Raw genomic sequence first — 19,388 nt, 5'->3', positions numbered from 1 at the left:
CAGTATAAACTGAACTGGCAGAAATGCTAGCTATTTCTCAGATGTTACTAAGGCAGGAGACCCATTTCACCAATGATCAAGGTATCATAACAATTAGCTTCAACTAATGAGTTTATGAAATTTATATCAATTTTATCACATCACAGGAACTGAGGCCAAATCTCAACCTATACCTTTATTACAATTACAAATGCACAAACCCTTTGGTCCAACTATTTTGCTTCTAAAAGTTTATTAGTTGTATATACTCACATGAGGATTAACAGCAAGAAACTCACCTCTGGGCCAGATAATGTCCTAAATGCTTTACATGTTAACAGATTTAATACTTGGCTTTATATGTATTTCCATTTTACCAACTGAGGTTTGGAGAATTAAGTGATTTGCCTAAGTTCATACACAAGGACTTATGGGTAGGTTACAAGGATGAGAATTTTGGAAATCTGGTAGGCCTCTGTCAGCATCTATATAACGTACTAGTGAGATGGAACTAAATATGCTGCTTGTGCTACTGAAACATATCCATGGTGTTTTTATAACTAAAAATCAGTAACCTTGTGTATAAATAATCCCATTTTACACGAGGAAATTGAGGTTTGGAGAGGCTGAATGATTTGCCTAAGGTCACACAACTAATGCTAGAGCTGGAATTCAAACCCTGACAGGGCTCCAGACTTGACAATCACTATGTGACACTGGTTAAATTCATTATGGTATATTCATTCAATGGGATATATTAACAGCCCCAGAAAATAATGACAAAGCTGTGTATATTGATATGTGACAGTATGCAGAGTAACCCTAAGTAAAAAGGATCCCAGTGTTCTTACAATTAGCTATTGTATCATGGAAGTCAGGGACTTACAAGCATGTAAAAAATTTGGGGTGTATGTGCACTTGCCTGATGAAATAGAATATCCCTCTCATGAGATCCACATTAAATAAAAACTTAAATTTGACTTTCTAATTCAGTCTATGAATTTTTCCTTGAATGTGTCGTTTATACATCTCAAACTTTACAGAAATCATTTTTTTGTTTATATTTATCCTTAATTTAAAGGTGTAAATTTACTTTTGGCAGTTGAATCCAGTTGGCAATAGTTTCTAATTCAAAGTGGACTACCCTGCTTCCCAAGCCAAACCTTGGTTTCTTGCAACATCCTAACCATTATCAGGAGGCCAGTGAGGCTATGGAGAGCTAACAAAATTAATACAGGAACGTAATTGAAAAGTGACAGGTATTATAAACCAACGGTATGTACTTTATATAGCTCATTGAAACAGAGCAAACATGTCTACCTAAGCTCTCTTCCTGATTCAAAACATCTGAAAACACTTTTAGGCTTTACACCAATAATTAAGACTGAATCAAAGACTTTAATAGAGCTAAAATTTGAAACAAAGTCTTCTAATATTCCTCTTTGAATAAATGCCTAACCATTTGAGTTCTAGAAATAAACTGCTTTATGCAGGATTATAGTGTACAGAAATGATGGCAGTTTTGCCACAGACCTAAGTTAGGAATACAACCCTTTAAATGCTTAGGCTTTAATGTAGTTTATAAAGACACGCTTTGATCACAAATAAAAGTAAAGTGTATCAAAATAAGATTTGTTTCTTGGAAACAGAAGGCGTCATATTCATTTTACTTGCTCTCCCCCACCCATTTAAATATATTGTATGTCAACAGGTTTCCAGTGTCACTTTAAAATGTAATACCTAAACATAAATAACCACTTTAATTAATATAGGAATAATTTTGAGCCAATAAAATTAATGTAAACCAAGTTTATTCTGCTTTTTTAAGTAGTGTTCTTAAAGCACTACAGCTTGGTAAACAATGTAAATTAGTATAAGTCATCTCAAAAGCCAGTTGTTTTGTTTTTTTTTTAATGAGTTGTTAAAAAGATGCAGCCTATTCTAACAGGATAAATATTTTTAACCATTTCACTTTGAGTTAATGAAGGCTCACAAATGAGCAACACTCCTCATTGAGGAAAACAAAAAGCTGTTGTCGACAAGCGACAGCACACACACACAAAACCAAAAAGAACTGTGTAAAAATAACTGTGTTCACATATTTTTGAAGTCGCTTTACAATGGGATGATATGCACATGATCTTGCTGCAAACTTGCCATACAGACTTGTAAATACATGTAGTCTAGACAAACAATTCAGTCCAAGAGGTGCTAACGTCAGATAATGCAGCACTATAATCCTTTTAAGAATGCAATTTGTTTTACTCATTATTTTTCTTCTAGGCTGAAATACAGGCCAGAAAGAAAATGCTCCCTAATTAAAAATTGGAATTGTTTACAGAAAAAAAAAATGTGTACTTTTGCATTAGAATTTACAAGTATATGTTCAAATCCAATTTGCCTCCTCCCCCCATCCCAACCACAAAACGGGCATGAAGTAGAATTTTTAAAAAATGCCTTAATTTTCAACTTCATGCAAACTAAATAAAGATGACCAAAAACAAAAGCTTTAACAATGGAAGGTATTTCACAGAAAATTTCTTATACAAAAACACTTAAGAAAAAGGGCCACTAGGTGACATTTTAATTTACAAATTGGCATCATTTTGGTCGACAAATATCCAGATGCTGTTTACTTCTGCTAACAAGAGTTGCAGAGGAAGAAAAAACAAACAGAATGACTTCTGATTTTAATCACACATTTCTTCTGGAATTTCATGTGGATTAAGGATGCCAGGGACAGACATTTGAAGTTTATGTTTCTCTTCTTGAGCCTGTCGAAGGGCTGTTTCTCTTTCTTCCAAAAACAGATCAGATGTATCTTCACCTGCAAACTCCTGCAAAAAAGTCAACATAAGTGTATTACAAAAAAATTAATAAATCTTTAGGGATAAAAAAGTACAAATAAGCACATCCCTATTTATACAAGCGATATACTTTTCTCATCAATTGGTTGGGTTTAAATTATGTTATGATGTGGCAGGATTAAAAATCAAAGGTGTTAGTGGAGGAAGAAAATGTTTTAAGACAGTTCTAGTATGAGAGAAAAATTCTTTGTAAGATAACAAGAATGCTGTTTTTTTCCTTAGATTAATGATCAAGTTTAGCTATAACTGTCTTCATAGCTGCATTTTCATTCTTTATACTAAGCTGGATTCCTTCCCTCCCTCCCGCGTTATTAATTTTAGAGGAGAGGATGGAGGAAGAGAAAAGAAAAACTTGGTGACCTTTCTTTCGCCTTGCTGGACGAGGCCCAACAAAATGAACACCAGTCAGGACCAAAATGAATTAATATCAAGTTTCAAAAAAAAAACCCCCCAGTATTTCAAACCTGTACTGTTTCTGGCCTTGACTTAGTTCTTCATTCTATAATCAATCTCACATTAGTAAGAATGTACAGTATTTTAAAAGTCCATTCCTTTTACACTATGAATAGAATGATTAATTCTACAATGCATTTAGATCATAATGAAGTCTCAATAGTTCTGCAAATGTAAATAAAATACGTACCTTTATTTGTACTAGGAAATCCCTAAGGTGTTCCTTGAAAGCAGGAATATCCTGATTTAAGCTGAAAAGCCCCGTCACAAAGAGCTTTACTTGAGCACTGCAAATCAAAACATAACAACTAAAATAATCACCTTTTTAAAAATGAAAATTTTGTTTATTACAATTATATATATTTACTCTTGTAGATGAGGGAATGCAGATTTAAGGAGATTAGCCACATATTCCTGAATAAACATTTGGTTGTTAACTGGATTCCCAGGATTTAATGGTGTACTTATTTTTCCTTCTTCAACCAAATTAAACATATATGCAAGTATTGACGCATGCATTGTCAAACCTGTTGATAAAAAGAACATTATTAACTCTAAGATTTAATAACTAAAACACTTAGCATTTTTATAGCTTCAAATTCTTACCAGCAGTATGTGAGGTGTCTGTCACAACAGAAAAGATATGTTGAAGAATATCACAAAAATAAGTTTGATAAAAACTCTGAGCTGCAGCTTCTTCTTGTGCAACATTTTGTAAGAGTGTAAAAAGGATCTGTAAGCCTAAAATACACAAAACATTGATAAATTACAGATTGATAAACATTATTCATAATAGTATTTCACAAACTATTCTGATTCAAAGGCCATTCTCCTATTTTTTTAGCTAGTGATTATTTGCTTAAATTACCTTGAATCAGTAATGGAGTTCAACTAGAATCAATGTCTGTTTACTTATAGTGGAGTGGTAGTAATGGTTATTATTGTCTATGTCTGAAGAATCAGTTGCTTCCCTCTATATCCACACCAAAAACAGCACAACCTAAGTTGAAGTTCCTATATGGGTAAGTGATGGTCTTCTTCCCACCTTAAATTTTATGCCCATCTCCCCGTAACTAATCCTGCCTATGGACTTTGTCTGAAACAGACAAACTGTTTTTAGGATTTACTCAGACCTAGATATACAATTGAAAAACTCTGAAAAATCTGAGACAAGTAAAGTGATAGATGCATCTATAAGTGTCTCTATTCTGTAGATTGGTAGTCAAATTTAAAAAAGGACATCATCTCTATGCATTTACCTGTATCGGCAACATTTCTCATAGTATGTTTGAATGCCCAAATAATGGAATCCAAAACAAGTTTAAACTGTGCAGGTGGAATAGCCAGAAATGCTGGGAAACAATGAGAATTGACAGCCTGAAGTAGTAAGAAAAAGTTTGTTCTATGTTCAGGATATTCTTCAAAGTCCTAAAAGTAAATGGTGGAAACAAAATCAAGTTTAAATACCTTAATTACACATTAAATGGGATTGGAAAAGCAAACTCTAAATTCAATATACTTGTTAGTGGAATCCATAAACATGTATGGACCCTGAAAGGCAAATCCAAAGACAACAGAATTCACCTCTCATTGGAGATAAAGTTACCATTTATCAAACAAATCAATTACAAAAATGAGGAAACACAAGGTCGCATTATCAAAAAACCCACTGAAATGCACGTGAAGAATACTTTTTCTAATAACTCTGAGACTATTGTTATCACTTAATTTTAGTGACTTTGAGACCATAATACAGATTAGAAAAACTGCTAGTTACTGTGTAAATTTGTACACTAACAACATTTCTCAGTTAATGTATTTTCTCATGGCTTACAAAACCCGTATTATACTTTTGTAACTGAAAATGTAGGCCTGCCTTTTTATTTAAACAAATAAATATACATTTTAATGTCTAAAATTCACCAAGATTTGAATAAATGCAAGTTCCCATTTGAATGTTACAATCCATTTGTTTGCTTTTATAAAACAAGCACTTCCCTAATATAGAAGTGCAGACATTAAACTCCAGAACTTATCCTGCAGAATTTCCCATTTTATAACTGAAATGTAAATCATGTTACCTTATTTATCATATTCAATGTGCATTCAAAAACAGCATCAAATATTTGAGGTATTTCAGCTGTTATATGTCCTCCCAACTTGTTGACAATTATAGCCATAGTACTAAGCACTTCTGGTTCTCTAGCAGCTGGGACATTTCTCTGATAATCAATAAGAACTGCATCCAACAGAGGAGGAACAAAATTTTCAGCTACCTGTTAAAAAAAAAAAAACTTTTAAGTTTTAATCTATGCATGTGGTCACTATTATAAAAAGCTAGGTCCTGTCATCTCTAAGGTTGGTGTACTATAAACTGGAAATCCTGTGCTTTGAGACTAGTGTTTTTGAACACCAAAACATTTTACTAACACCAGCCAAGACATCACAATAGGCTGGGAAGGGACAAGATATTATAGCTCAAATTGATGATTACCAAGGAAACTAAGGTCCAAAAACCAAGTGACTGGCCCAGAGCTTTGGTGGCACGATGAGGATTCTAGGCATACTATATATGCAGGAGGAATAACCTAGTAGAAAGGAAAAGTGTTCCTAACCAAGATTGTACCAGTTTCTTCAACAGATAATATCTATAAAAACCAAGGTACTCATCTCTGTATCTAACCAAAAGTACACACTTGATGTATTTTATTTTAATAAAACAACAGCTATCACTTCTCATAAAAGTACCAGAAACAATGCACCAGAAAGACTGTATGTGATTTCCATAATTCTCAATAGTCACATTAAGGTATAATTTCTATGCTTTTAATAGGTTCTCTAGTAAGATATATACAATAAATACAACCAATGCTTTGTTAGGTGAAGACTGCTAGTTAGTAAGCACCCTACTACACAAAACAGGTTTAGTAAGTTGTGATGGATAAGAACAAAATTATATTTTGAATTACTTCGTACCTCTCATTTCTTCTCTTGATACTGACTGAAATAATTCTTTCCCTACAAACTGGATATGAAGTGTGTTTGAATAGCTTTGAATTCACTGCCCCAAACATTTACATAAATCTTCGTTGTAAAATATAATGATGCTATCTTTGTAATTATCACCACTGATGCACCTGAAATCTGCCCAAGCTATTGTAAATTATGATCTTCATAATTCCGTCAATGCATCCTTTTTAACTTTCCAATTTTAATTAGTTCTGCTCTTATAATGCACATGTCCAAGATTTTTCAATGTTTAAATCTGATACCTTAAGAATTCTAGAATTGTTTTTCTGGATAAATTCCCTGAAAATTATTTCCATATCAACTGAAATAACATGACAATTTCCAAGTTACGCAAGTAGCACACTTGTCAATCACTATCTCCACCCAGCAGTGTTAGCAGGATAGGACTTTTTGTAATGTTTCAAGGACCAAGAAAATGAAAAGGTTTAACAATAATTAAAAATAATTTACATCTTTCCAAGTTGAGGCACATGGAACTAATTTGTTTTCTGAAAAACATGTTCCTTTCTGGAAATGATTTAAGACTAAACGCAGTATGAGAGTAAAAGACCCTCAAACTTTCAGTCCAGGAAGCACTTTCACTGAAGAAGCAAATGGTCACTTTGTAACTTGCTTTGAAAATCATGAACATTTCAGATGAAATTCATGACTATTTCATCTGAACTCGATTACCTATTCATAAAAAAATTAAAATGACCCAATCTCAGCAACCTTGCTACATATCACCACCTTCTCCAATAAACAGCAATTTCTTTGGAAGATTGCTTATAACTGCTATTATTTTTAAGTACTCAAGGACCCAGAATCCTGTAAAATAATCCCAAATGTAGACACTGAAATTATCTTTATTTTTTAAAAAGATTTTATTTATTTTTAGAGGGTAAGTGAAGGTGAGAGGGAGAAAAATATCACTGTGTTTTGCACACCCCCTACTAGAGACCTGGCCTACAACCCAAGAATGTGCCCTGACTGGGAATCGAACCAGCGACCCCTTACTTCACAGGCTGTTCAACCCACTGAGCCACACCAGCCAGGGCTGAAGTTACTTTAAATCAGCCAAATGCATACAGAAAGAAAGCATATTCCATAGAGTGCAGCATCAACTTCAACAAAAAACACATCTCACTTACCATCTGTGGATCATTAGACCGGCTCACCCAACCAGATATTAACTTTAAAGTTTCCCTTTTTACTGTTCGCATACTTCTAATCAACGGTTGCTTTGTAACCATCTCACCTAAAAAATACAATCAAGTGGAAACCAACTTGACAACTAAAATTCTATACTGGTAAATTACATGTGCTTCCAATATTATTTACCATTAAAAACCTAAAGAGAAATTTATTGAAGAAATAATACTAATTTTATAAAGTAAGGGGCATGCAATTGGTTAAAATTACCTAGGATTATCTGGAGGAAGGTTTATTTAAAATCTGTTAGAAGTATAAAATGCTTACACTAAGGCAGCGAATGTTGCCTTAGTATAGTAACTGAAACAATATAGCATTCCATAAAAATTCAAAATCATTTACCATTGGCTTGGATAGCTGCAGAAATATTTTCACTGAGGCACTTGTATACATTAAGCATATCTAAGTAAATTCTTCCAAGCTGAATTACAAAGGGGTGTCCCACAGCTTTGCAGGCTCTCACATTTGTTTTCAATATGCTACCGAGCTGCTTGACTGTTTCAGGATCTTTAAGTATATCCACATTCTGTGAAACAAAAAGTATCCATTAATTGCATGAGAATTATCCTTGTAATTACTAAAGCAAAAAGCACTACCCACCTTATTTCAAAATCATAGTCACATTTGTTAATCTCAAATGGTGTAACAAACACAGAAGTTTATTACCAACACCTACAACTAAGATTAGTGTAAAATATTCCCAATTTACCAGCAAAACAAAAGAAAAAATACAGTATTTTAAAAGACTGTGGAAAAGCACAGGTAACAATTTATCAATCAACATGTCGATAATATGGAATTCAATACTTTTATAAATAATCTTAAATTCCAGTATAATTTTTACAAAAAGTAATATAACTTACTTTGGTTGCCTGCTGGATTATGCTATCCCAAACTTGATTAGGAAGTAGCATGTATTTTTCTATCAAATGTTCTTGTACTGTTTGGTCTGTTTGTGCACCAATCATGTATCCCACAGCTTCATAAAATGTATGGACCTATGTTGAAAGGCAGACATTTTACTTTTACACTGTAATAAGGAAAACTAGGCAATTCAGGCATGTACTAAAACAAATTTAATTAAAGTGCCAGAAGTAATTAATATAAGGTAAGAATATAGCCTAACCAACTTCTGGTTGAATTTCTGCTTCACTATAAAAACCAGACACCTGAACTGAATCTAATACTGACATTCCTTCCAGTCCCGTTAATTAATTCTGACTAAAACAATAGTTACTTTCTAAGAAAATATGCTAAGATCTCCCATACCTGTTGAGGCTGAAGATCACAAATTATAGTGTTAATGTTGTTCAAAATTTCATCGATAAATGGCATTACTTCTCCAACCTGAACCTGAACAAAATGCCTGCGACATTTCTGAGCTATTTTAATGAAAGTATCACAAGCCATGTCTTGGACTCCATCATGGGTCTCTAATGAAACAAAAACATTTATAAAAAAAGTTAAGAAATATCTTTTGTTCAACAAAAACAAACTAAATAAAATATATGGAGGATTTACCATGCATGAATTCAAACAGCTTGTTAACTACCGTCTTCAAAAATTTCCAGTGAGCTCTTAAAAATCTTGGATATTGACCTACTATGTACATGATATTTGATGCAATGATAGCTTTATTATCTTTGCCTCTTTTCTGTTCACATAATCCTAATAGATCCTGTAAAATAAGACAACTGTCAGTAATTTGTAACAGTTATCTAATGATTTCAGTCCACAGATATGACGTGCATACCTTTATAACTGTAACAAGAAATCGTTTTTCATCCTCTTCATGCATTGCTCCACTAATAGAGCCTATTGCCCAACACAATGTATTTAAATTTTTCCATGACCACTCTGTACCATTCACTTGATTGTGAAGTTTCTCAGTCATTATTCTTTCTGTATCTACATAATCCAGATGAGTAAGATAAACTACAAACGAAAAAAAAATCCAGATGTTTAAAATGCAAAACTTAATGAACAGAAAGGTTTTTACCAAAGGAAGAGCAGCACATTAATAAAATGGCTATTAAAAGATTCAGAAACTAAGTGTACCATTTTTCCTAAATATTGGCAGCCCAGAATGGAACCACATTGATAAAGATTAGATAAATAATATCAACTTACCTAATGTTTCTCTCATATTCTTATACAAATTTATGGAATCTGTATCCTTCATGAATTCTCTTACAACTTCTCCCTGATCATTTTCTACAACTAATACTTCCTCTGGTTTAGCCATACGACTAACCATCAATAAACGAACCTATTCAATAAGAAAAACCTAGTTAAATCTTTGAAATCAGCCACATCAAATGCAGTGATAAAAAAAAGTTAAGTTATATGCACCTTAAGATACTAAATTACCCCCACAATATAAAAAAGTGAACATATTTAAAATTTAATTCTACAACAGTGGTTCTCAAAATTTATCATGAATAAAAATCAACTATTAAATTTCTATGGGTTCATTCAGAGACATATTCAGTAGATGGGAATGGCCTAAATCTGCAGTTCTAACAAACTCAGATTACTGGTGCTGCTTGTAAAAGGACAATTTTTTAGAACCTTAGCTCTTACACCAATCCCTTTCATGTTGTTTTCAACATACATGGAGAAACTGGATTCTCATTGAAGCTCATCATTTATTTGGATAGATTAGCCAAAATCGCAGTAAGCAACAGGAAGAGCACTCAACCACACACTTTCTTGTTACCTTGGATAACACGGGCAAATACAGCTGTCTCCGGGGAGGAACATCAAAATGCTGACTCCCAGATAGCAATGGAGAGGCAGATGTAGAGAATGGGCTCTCTCTATAGAGTTCAGCTGCCAAATGATTCCAGTACTCAAGACAAATTTTAAAGATTTCCGTTTCCTCCACTTCTGATACCAACAACATATAATGAAGGGCCTACAAAGACCAAAACTATTAAAATAATCCTTAACATCATTAACGAAACTGCTTTCCACTCATTATGTTATTTAGAAATAAAATTTCATGTTTTATTTTTCACAGTTCTAAAGTTTTATTATTTGTGCAACAGACTATTATTGGTCTAGGAGCAAATTCTGCTTTCTACTGACAAGTCCTAAAACACTTCAAAAACCTTATGAGATAGTTAGTTGGTACTGAGAGCAAAATGGTATCAACAATCCAAATACCATCAACTGATGAATACATAAAATATGATATAGCCATACGAGGAAGTATTTAGCAATTAAAAAAGGATAAAGTACTAACACATGCAGTAACATGCATAAACCTTGGAAACATGTTAAGTGGAAAAAAAAAAAAGCCAGTAACAAAATACCATTTATTATTATTCCATTTATATGAAAGTTTTAGAATAGAACTATTCCAGAGACAGAGCAATTACTGGCTGTTAGGGGATGGGAGCAGACAAGAATGAGATAACTTTCAACGGGTACGTATCATTCTTTTGTGGGTGATGAAAATGGTTTGGAATAGACAGATGGTTGAAAACATTGTGAATGTACTAAATGCCACTAAATTATACACTTTAAACTGGACAGTTCTGTGTTATGTGGATTACACCTCAATTTTTTAAGTAAGGTCATTAGACAATCTGAGAAATGACATGCCTACATGCTCTTTAGTAATTTAAAAAATATTACGTAAAGAATAGTGTAAGAAGCCAAAGACTCCACAAAGCTTACCTCCATGAGTGTTTCCCTGAGATTTAGTCTTTTTTCAATAAGTTGACCATGTTCCTTAAGAAATGTGCAGAGAAACAAACTGAGATTTTGAATAAAGTTCTGTTCATCATCTTTTCCATTTGAGTATGCAAGTCGAATATTGGTATTTAAAGGAAGCATCTGCAAGTTTAAATAAAGACTGTTAGTCCACATTTTAAAACCAACAGGACACTACTTTAAACTCTGAGATCCCATTGCCCTTTTACTAATACTAAAACAAACAGTTAAATAGCTTATCCTTCACAAGAACTCCTTGGTTTGTCTTATTTTTGTATCTTTGTGTCATGTCATAGCTTTAGTTAACTGTTTTCCCTTTTATGTTGTAAGTAGGAAGATTTCTTCAGACAAGTCTCTGAATTTCCCCCCTGTATCAAATTTCAATTCCCCTTAATGATACTAAAAATATAAAAATCAATTCATTCAGGTAACATATATAGTAATGTAACATTACAATTAACCTTCTAGATAACTCCATATATATCTAATCAAAGTAGGACTGGATAATCCTCCATTTCAAAAGTGAAGATCAGAAGTAGAGCCGATATTAAACCAGATTTGCAATCTTTCAGTGACTTTTTAAAATGTTCATTATAATGTCTAGTTTACTCTTAATCTTGTCTAATAAGTATGCCATCACATTATAGGTTGTCTATTATAAATTGTGCTGAAATGATTCAGCTCCAACCCAACTTTTCCTAAGGCACTAAAATTTAGTCAGTGTTTAAGTGTTGTTTTACCTGTTTTAGCTGCATCATTGTCAGTGTAAACAGCGTTACAAACTGTTCCTCATATTGGCTTACACTCACACCAGCAATCTCAGTGAGGCACTTCAGAGAGACATTTCGAAACATCGGAACATTCAGGAACTATTTAATAATTTTAAAAAAAGCATGAAATTAAATTGGTGTGAAACACTTTACTTAAAATTAACACTTAAAAAAATAAAGGATTTTACATGAAACAGGAAAAAAGGGCAGATAAACAAATTATTTTGTTACTTTTTAAAATTTTATTTTAGAGAGAGGGAAAGGGAGGGAGAAAAGAGGGAAACATCAATTGGTGGTTGTCTCTCACACCCCCCCTACTGAGGACCTAGCCCCCAACCCAGGCACATGCACTGACTGGGAATCAGACCAGCAACCCTTTGCTCCGCAGGCTCAACCCACTGAGCCACATCAGCCAGAGCTGTTATTTTATTTCCTTTTGAGGAAATTTCATTATCTATCCAATAGGCAATATTTTAGGAGCAAACTGCTTTCCTTTTGATGCATTCTTGGACATCCAAAAAACACAAAGTTGCTTAGTAATTTACCCAGGACCTATTATGTGACTTTTAAGGACATGTTTTCTGTGTAGCCTAAAAGTAACCCAAGATTTGTAATCACTCAGGATTTTATGAGATGGGCAACACGCCTATGATTAATGAAGGTGTAGGAAAACTAGCTCTCTCATATTCTATTATTGAGAAGATATAAAAACAGTGTACCATTTCTGGATGTTAATTTGGGAAGCGTCACAAATAACATAGCTATTGGCCCGATACACAAATTCATACAAAATAAATATTCAGACAAGTGCACAATGTCTTAAATATAAGAATGTTGCCTGTAGTACTGTTCCAATAGCAAGACATTTTCATATAAATTATGTAATAATAAAATGGGATCTCCAATATTATAAACTCATATATCAGAATTATTATGTTCCTAAACCCTGAACTACCAAGCCCAAAATATAAATTATAACTGACTGCTCTTAAAGCCCTAATTCATACAGACATCTGCCAAGAAAACATTTGAAAATGTAATACAAGCAACAGTAAGTGTTCATCTCTGGAAGAACAATTATAAGGCTTCATATAGGCATTATATGTTGTTGCTTTAAATTGTCAGAAAAAAAAAAACTTTCCATGTTGTAGAAACTCACCTCATTGTGACCTACATAATCACCTAAAACCAAACCAAATCCTTAACAGTTTCACATGGAATTTGTGAAATTACATGATATAAGTGGAACAATCAATTGTAAGATTTTAATAGTAATTCAAAGAATTACTCACTGAAACTATGGAAAAGGTCCTTACCTTTCTGAGCAGGTTCCTTACCTTAGAAACAAGGTTGGTTATGACTATAAATGCAGAATAGTTTTCTATACAAAAGACATTACAAACTAAGATAATACGTGCAATTATTCAGTGGCAAACAAGTGAAATGTATTCACTCTACCTTATAAATTAATGTGCTGATTAACTTGGTTTCAAAAATATATCCGAGTGGAATCCAGTTAAGAAATCTGAGCAACGTTTCCAATGTTGCATGTACAAGTGGAGCATTTTGGGAATTTTCCTGCAACAAAAACATGCCTATAAATAATTATCTTTTTGTAACTGTTATTTAAAAAGTGAAATTAAAAGCACTTACCATCACAAACTGACACAGCTGAAAAATTTGTGAGAACTCATTGCACATGCTAAAAAAAAAGTGACCAGTTTAGAAGACAAATAGAAATAAATATTGTAATTATTTACATACTAACAAATTTAAAATTTTAGCAATCTGGTCATTAAAAACTTGAGTTACTTCTACTTACACTCATGTAACAACAACTTTATCAAAAGCTACAAAGTTATTAAATACTACTAATTCTTGGAGATTTGGTTTTATATGTCATCCTTGCTCTTTTTTAATAGTATCTATCAATCTACTATTTTAAATCAATGTAACTGAAGCAAAACTCTTCAGATTAAGTAGTAGTAGAATTACATACATGGTTGGGCAAAAACAGGTTTACAGCTGTGAGTATGCAAAAGCTTATTTTTATGTTTTTATTATTGTATTTATTTCTACATGAACAACCGTAAACCTACTTTTTCTCTACCCTGTACATCCCAAATCCTAAAATGTACTTCAACACCAAACCAGATGGAAAACCGTAACTTCTGAAGCTAGCCTGACTACATAAAAGTATAAAGGTAATATATTGCTGTGCCCTAGTGACTTCAATAAATTTTTATTACCAAGAAGGAAGAAAATAAAGTCTGTCATGTGTTAACAGAAGGGAACTGACAAGATGCCTACTAATAGTAGGGACTATTAAGAATTCAGTTGACATTTGGACACAAGTTATTTTCCTTCAAAGCTATAATTAAGTAGCCACCATATAAAACAGATGCCAAAGTGGTTTCTGGAAACTCTAAATCTATAATCCCTTCCCATTGTGATATGTTTTTTTTGCTGTGACAATGAAAGTGTAACATCTTTAACACCACTTGTACTTTTAAAAGCCTCCAGATTTAGAATTATTAGGTTCCCTGTAGGTCTACTTAAATTTGAAATAATAAACAATTAAGAGTTATTTAACACTATTTATAATCACAATTCCTTAAACATTTACAATCTACCTCCAAATTTATTTAAATAGTCTGAGAAATTAAACTTCTAAAATAAAATACTTGCCTGTCTTTTAGATGCTTAGCTTTTACTTGCGTTATCTGTCCACTAGAAAAATCAAATACTTCTTCACTCAAGAGTTTAAGAATCACCATATTATTCTGACAGAGACTTTCACTGGTCCTACTTGCTCCAACAATATCACTGATAAAAGTTGGCCAGTGTTTTGGCCATTCTTGTTTCAGTATCTAAAATGAGAAAAATATATTAATTTCATTTCACTCATCAATGACAATACTTCACACTGAAAGGAGCAAATACTCCACTTTACATTTTCTGATCCCTTATTAAAACAAGAAATGTACCACCCTCAACAGAATACAATGGATGGAAAATACAACACAGATGAAGTCCTGTTCTCAACTGTCCCATGATCCTCTCAATTATCCCAACTGATCTACTCTGGCTCTAGTGTGTACTGATATTAGTATTTATAAGATAAATATGTACAGATAATCCTTGGAGGCTGAGCAATAACAAGGTGATAGGCAAGGAAAAACTTTTCGGCTGGCATCTAGCCCTTGAAAATATTTGGACATATAAATTTGAAAGGAGGCATTAACAACTGGTGATGAAATCATCTGTGACCAAAAGCCTAATAATGAACTATTTTCAAATTTTTAAGTATATACTACACATATTTATACCCACTGTACACTAGGGATTCCCTAACCAGATATTCTGTAATAACACCTGTGAATAAGAGGTAGATACCTATTTTCTTTGTATTCTTCCCTCTCCCCTTTCAGAGAGAGGCTACCAAAGATGAGTCCTTAGTTAAAAATCCAGTTTATTTTAGTGAAAACCCAAATGTTATAAGAAACCAAGCTTCCAAAACATAGTAAATAGAAAAATTTTCTTTCACAACAATTTATCTCAGGAGAAAAACTTGACATTTATAAAAACTAGGTAAATATTAAAATTTCTAAAACTAGATTATATATAAAGTTTGAAAAGCCAAGTAGAGGTTAATGAAAGGGATGCTATATTCAACGGAATGATTTAGGAATTAAAACTGATATAAATAATATAGAAAGAAAACATGCATAGTACGAAGCAAATGAGAAAACTTTAAATAAGTCTAATCCATACTAGAGCCATAGAAGTGATGGGTTTACAGTATTTGATGTTTCCTACCACAGCAAATAAACAATTTCAAACACTAGACAGGTTAACTATTATAGCTATTATAAAGACTACATACTATCACTAGTGTAAAATGTTATTCATTGAAGTAGGTTCAAATGTTCTATTCAAGTAATCAGCCTAACTGAAGCTTTTAACTCGTCTGAGGAAAAGAGTGAATCAAGTAAAAGCTTACCTGAACAAGAATCATATTCAGTTTCCCAATATACACCTTTTCCTTCTAAGAAAAGAAATACTTTAGGTTAAATGAAGACCTAACACAGGCATAGTAAAACAACAACAACAACAAACCAAAAACATAAACAGAAGAAACCCCTGAGAAAAAAAATAATTGCCTATCTATTGAAAACAAGTGTGCACATGTATCTGTAGGTCTGTGATAGAGGTAAGTTTTAGGTCTAGATTCAATATTTAAATGATTTTACAATGCCACCACAATCTCAAAAAAGCTCTTACCTCTACACAAGTTGGATCAGATGACGTCTTGATAATGAGGCCAACAACGTATTTTTTTATTCCTATTAAAAAAAAAAAAAGACGGTTTTTATGGCATGCTAATAAATCTTCAGGAAAAAAAAAAAGTGGGGGAGGAAGAGGGCAGAGTACAGTCAGAAAATATGCCTAAACCCATCACCAATGTTGGCATTTCAGGAAAAATTTAATTCACTACTTGAAATTTCGAGGTTTGTTATTACCTTTATAAAATACAGATTTAACAGTTACAAATTATCTTTTAGAATATTCTTGCCCTGGCTGATGTGGCTCAGTGAATTGAATGTCAGCCTGCAAACAAAAGGGTCACCAGTTTGATTCCCAGTCTGGGACACATGCCAGGGCTGCTAAGACCAGGTCTCCAGTAGAGGGGGTATGTAAGAGGCAACCATACATTGATGTTTCTCTCCCTTTCTCCCTCCCGCCCCATCTCTAAAAAACAAACACCAAATCTTAAAAAATAAATAAATAAATAAATAAATAAAGATACTCTTTAATGCTATACCAATTAAACACACCAAATGTATGATTTTAAAATTAAAAAATACAAAGGACTAATGTGTGGTTCATTGAAACAAATACATACAGCAACTTTTCTGTGGGTTAAAACTGCAAAAACCCTGAAGATGTAACTCTATATCATGAAAAAGTTTACGTAAAAATATTTGCAAGCACAGCCCTGATTATTCTTATCCTTTCCCAATTTAATAACATTAAACTAATCCTGGAAATGTAATTTTAACCCCCCTCCCCACTACAATGTAGAAAAGAGTTAAGGAGAAAGTTTGTAATGTTTAAACAGTTAAGACTCTGCATTACACCTTTGATTTTACAGACCATCTACTATAGGTCCCCTTAAATTTTAAAATAATGGGGTACACCTGTACTGTATTATCATCCCCAGAGTCTGAAGCAGGATCCCTAATTCAACATATTTTTATTTCCCGCTACATAAAATAAAGACTGCTTTCACACTTGTTTGATGTGGACTTTATTGCCAAATGACTTATGAAGATTTCAAATTTTCAGACCTTTCTGAACCTTGGAACTACAGATAAGAGTCCATGAAATTGTGTATATAAACTGGAACACTAGACTCAAATTTTCTTTAAGAAGGGGTCTGCTGACAAATTTACCTACAAGAATTAGTAAGAAATGCAGCCAACTTGAAGACAACAAAATGCTTATTTGATTGTAAAACTATCTCAACACAGTAATCTTCATGAGCTTACATATTAAATTCACTGTTCTATACCTTTACTTCCCTTTTAATGGTACTTGAAAATAACTTTTTATTAATTATGTTATATAAATTGGCCATTTTCTTTAATGTCCCATATAAAAACCACCTTTAAAAAACACTAATCAGCCCTTGCTGGTGTGGCTCAGTGAGTTGTGCACCAGCCTGGGAACCAAAAGGTCAACAGTCAGGGGCATTTGTGAGACCATTGATCAATGTATCCTCATGCATTGATGTTTGTTTTTCTCCCTCCTTTCCCTCTTTAAAAAAATAAATACCCCCCAAAACAAAAAACAACCCCCCCACACACCAAAAAACAAAGATAGTCACGAAAATTTTCAAAGCTGTGAGAGAATTGCATATTAGTACAATAAAGTAGAATATAATAATGAAAATGTAATGTTAACACATTGTATGCAGGAAATGTATTTATATGTTTTACACTGACTGGTAGTAGAGCGCGCGATAAAAACTACCCGCAAACAATGTGTTAAGTAGTATCAACATTATGGTGTAACATTTAAAAACACTGATTGTTGGAGCATCATCCCATAAACCAAAAAAAACCCCTGTGAGATTGATTCTTGTACAAGAGAGCAACCGATCCATCCTTGGATGAGGATCAAAAAAATTATGAAGAACACAGCCTTCCTTAAAAAAAAAAAAAAAAATACCTTACCTGATCATTACATCAACATACAATGTAATGAAAATTTATTCATTTTTTTTACTCTCTTCTATATTAGGCAAAGACGCAACACAAACTGTTGCAGACAAGACCCACCAATGAATGCTAAAAACAAATGGGCATACTCTCAGGAAAAATGGGATTATCTGCCCAGTCTCAAATTTTCTCCTCAATATACCTATCACACTTTTAAAGTGAACAACAGTAACACTGTCAATAGAAAACCAAGAGGCACCACCATAACCAAATGATAAAGGTTAATAACAAGCAAATAATCAAACCCATTGTGATGTCATGTACCCCCGCTTTCAGGGACTGAGAATACAACATCACATGAGTGGCATTTTTGCTTTAAAAATGTGAACCTAAACTAAAAATATACACTATACAAAAGAACTAACCAGAATTCAAGTGTCAAAGTCATACAATCAGGAAATAAGAACTGTTACAGATTAAGACTAGACACACAACTAAATGAATCGTAGAACTGAGAAAGGCCATTAGAGAGAAAACTGGTGAAATTCAAATTAAGGTCCACAGTTAATATATTTCTGAACCTATGTTAATTTCTGGTTTTACCATTTTATTACGGTTAGGTAGGTTGTTAGGATGAGGACAAATTAAAAGGTACAAGTGCATTCTGTACATTCTTGGGCATTCTTTCTATAGTCTAAAATTATTTCAAAATATTAAGATGCTTTGTGAATACAAAATTAGGTCTAGTTTTAGTAAAGTGACTTAAAAAAATGAAACAATTAGGGGAATCCAATTCACTTTTAAATGAGCACTAAATTACACCATTTAGGGCAACCCACACAATAATCTTATGTGTCCTCAGTATCTGTAAGATCGAATCAAAACTTAATTCTGGTACTGTTAACTTTTCTGTTCTTTATACATAAATTACTATCATTAGAGGCCCCACCAAAATAAAGAAAAGGGCAATTCTTAAAAAAAATAAATAAATAAAAACAACAACAAAAAAAGGGTAAGCATTCCTCTGAAACCTCTTAATCCAAGCTACACAAGTTTAAAAACAGAAACAAAAAGACAGTCTCTTCTCTGATTAAATGAGTCAATATCATGTAATGAAGAATAAGTAGTTTTCTTCTAAATCTGTCACAAGAAAT

At 32.9% G+C, this 19,388-nt stretch overlaps 1 protein-coding gene across 1 annotated transcript in view; it reads right to left on the bottom strand.

Annotated features, from left to right (window-relative positions):
* Positions 1-1,773: 1,773 nt before the first annotated feature.
* Positions 1,774-19,388, bottom strand: part of XPO1 (exportin 1) — a 43,175-nt gene continuing 25,560 nt past the window's right edge. Inside the window, exons 5-25 of the mRNA XM_045827990.1 lie at positions 16,295-16,356; positions 16,014-16,058; positions 14,699-14,880; positions 13,664-13,712; positions 13,469-13,588; positions 11,981-12,109; positions 11,205-11,363; positions 10,240-10,437; positions 9,651-9,789; positions 9,274-9,455; positions 9,042-9,198; positions 8,790-8,953; positions 8,384-8,518; positions 7,863-8,046; positions 7,460-7,566; positions 5,381-5,575; positions 4,559-4,727; positions 3,906-4,040; positions 3,667-3,826; positions 3,490-3,586; positions 1,774-2,816 (exon numbers count right to left, since the gene is read on the bottom strand). Coding sequence (XP_045683946.1) covers positions 2,670-2,816; positions 3,490-3,586; positions 3,667-3,826; positions 3,906-4,040; positions 4,559-4,727; positions 5,381-5,575; positions 7,460-7,566; positions 7,863-8,046; positions 8,384-8,518; positions 8,790-8,953; positions 9,042-9,198; positions 9,274-9,455; positions 9,651-9,789; positions 10,240-10,437; positions 11,205-11,363; positions 11,981-12,109; positions 13,469-13,588; positions 13,664-13,712; positions 14,699-14,880; positions 16,014-16,058; positions 16,295-16,356 — 2,915 coding nt within the window. The 3' untranslated portion in view covers positions 1,774-2,669. The remainder of the gene's footprint in view (positions 2,817-3,489; positions 3,587-3,666; positions 3,827-3,905; positions 4,041-4,558; positions 4,728-5,380; positions 5,576-7,459; positions 7,567-7,862; positions 8,047-8,383; positions 8,519-8,789; positions 8,954-9,041; positions 9,199-9,273; positions 9,456-9,650; positions 9,790-10,239; positions 10,438-11,204; positions 11,364-11,980; positions 12,110-13,468; positions 13,589-13,663; positions 13,713-14,698; positions 14,881-16,013; positions 16,059-16,294; positions 16,357-19,388) is intronic.

This window comes from Phyllostomus hastatus, unplaced genomic scaffold, assembly GCF_019186645.2.
Source record: "Phyllostomus hastatus isolate PE091 unplaced genomic scaffold, TTU_PhHast_1.1 phas_scaffold_78, whole genome shotgun sequence".
In the NCBI taxonomy this organism is placed as follows: Eukaryota; Metazoa; Chordata; class Mammalia; order Chiroptera; family Phyllostomidae; genus Phyllostomus; species Phyllostomus hastatus.
Note: the sequence above shows the minus strand (reverse complement) of the source record. Positions and strands in the feature narration are given on the sequence as shown.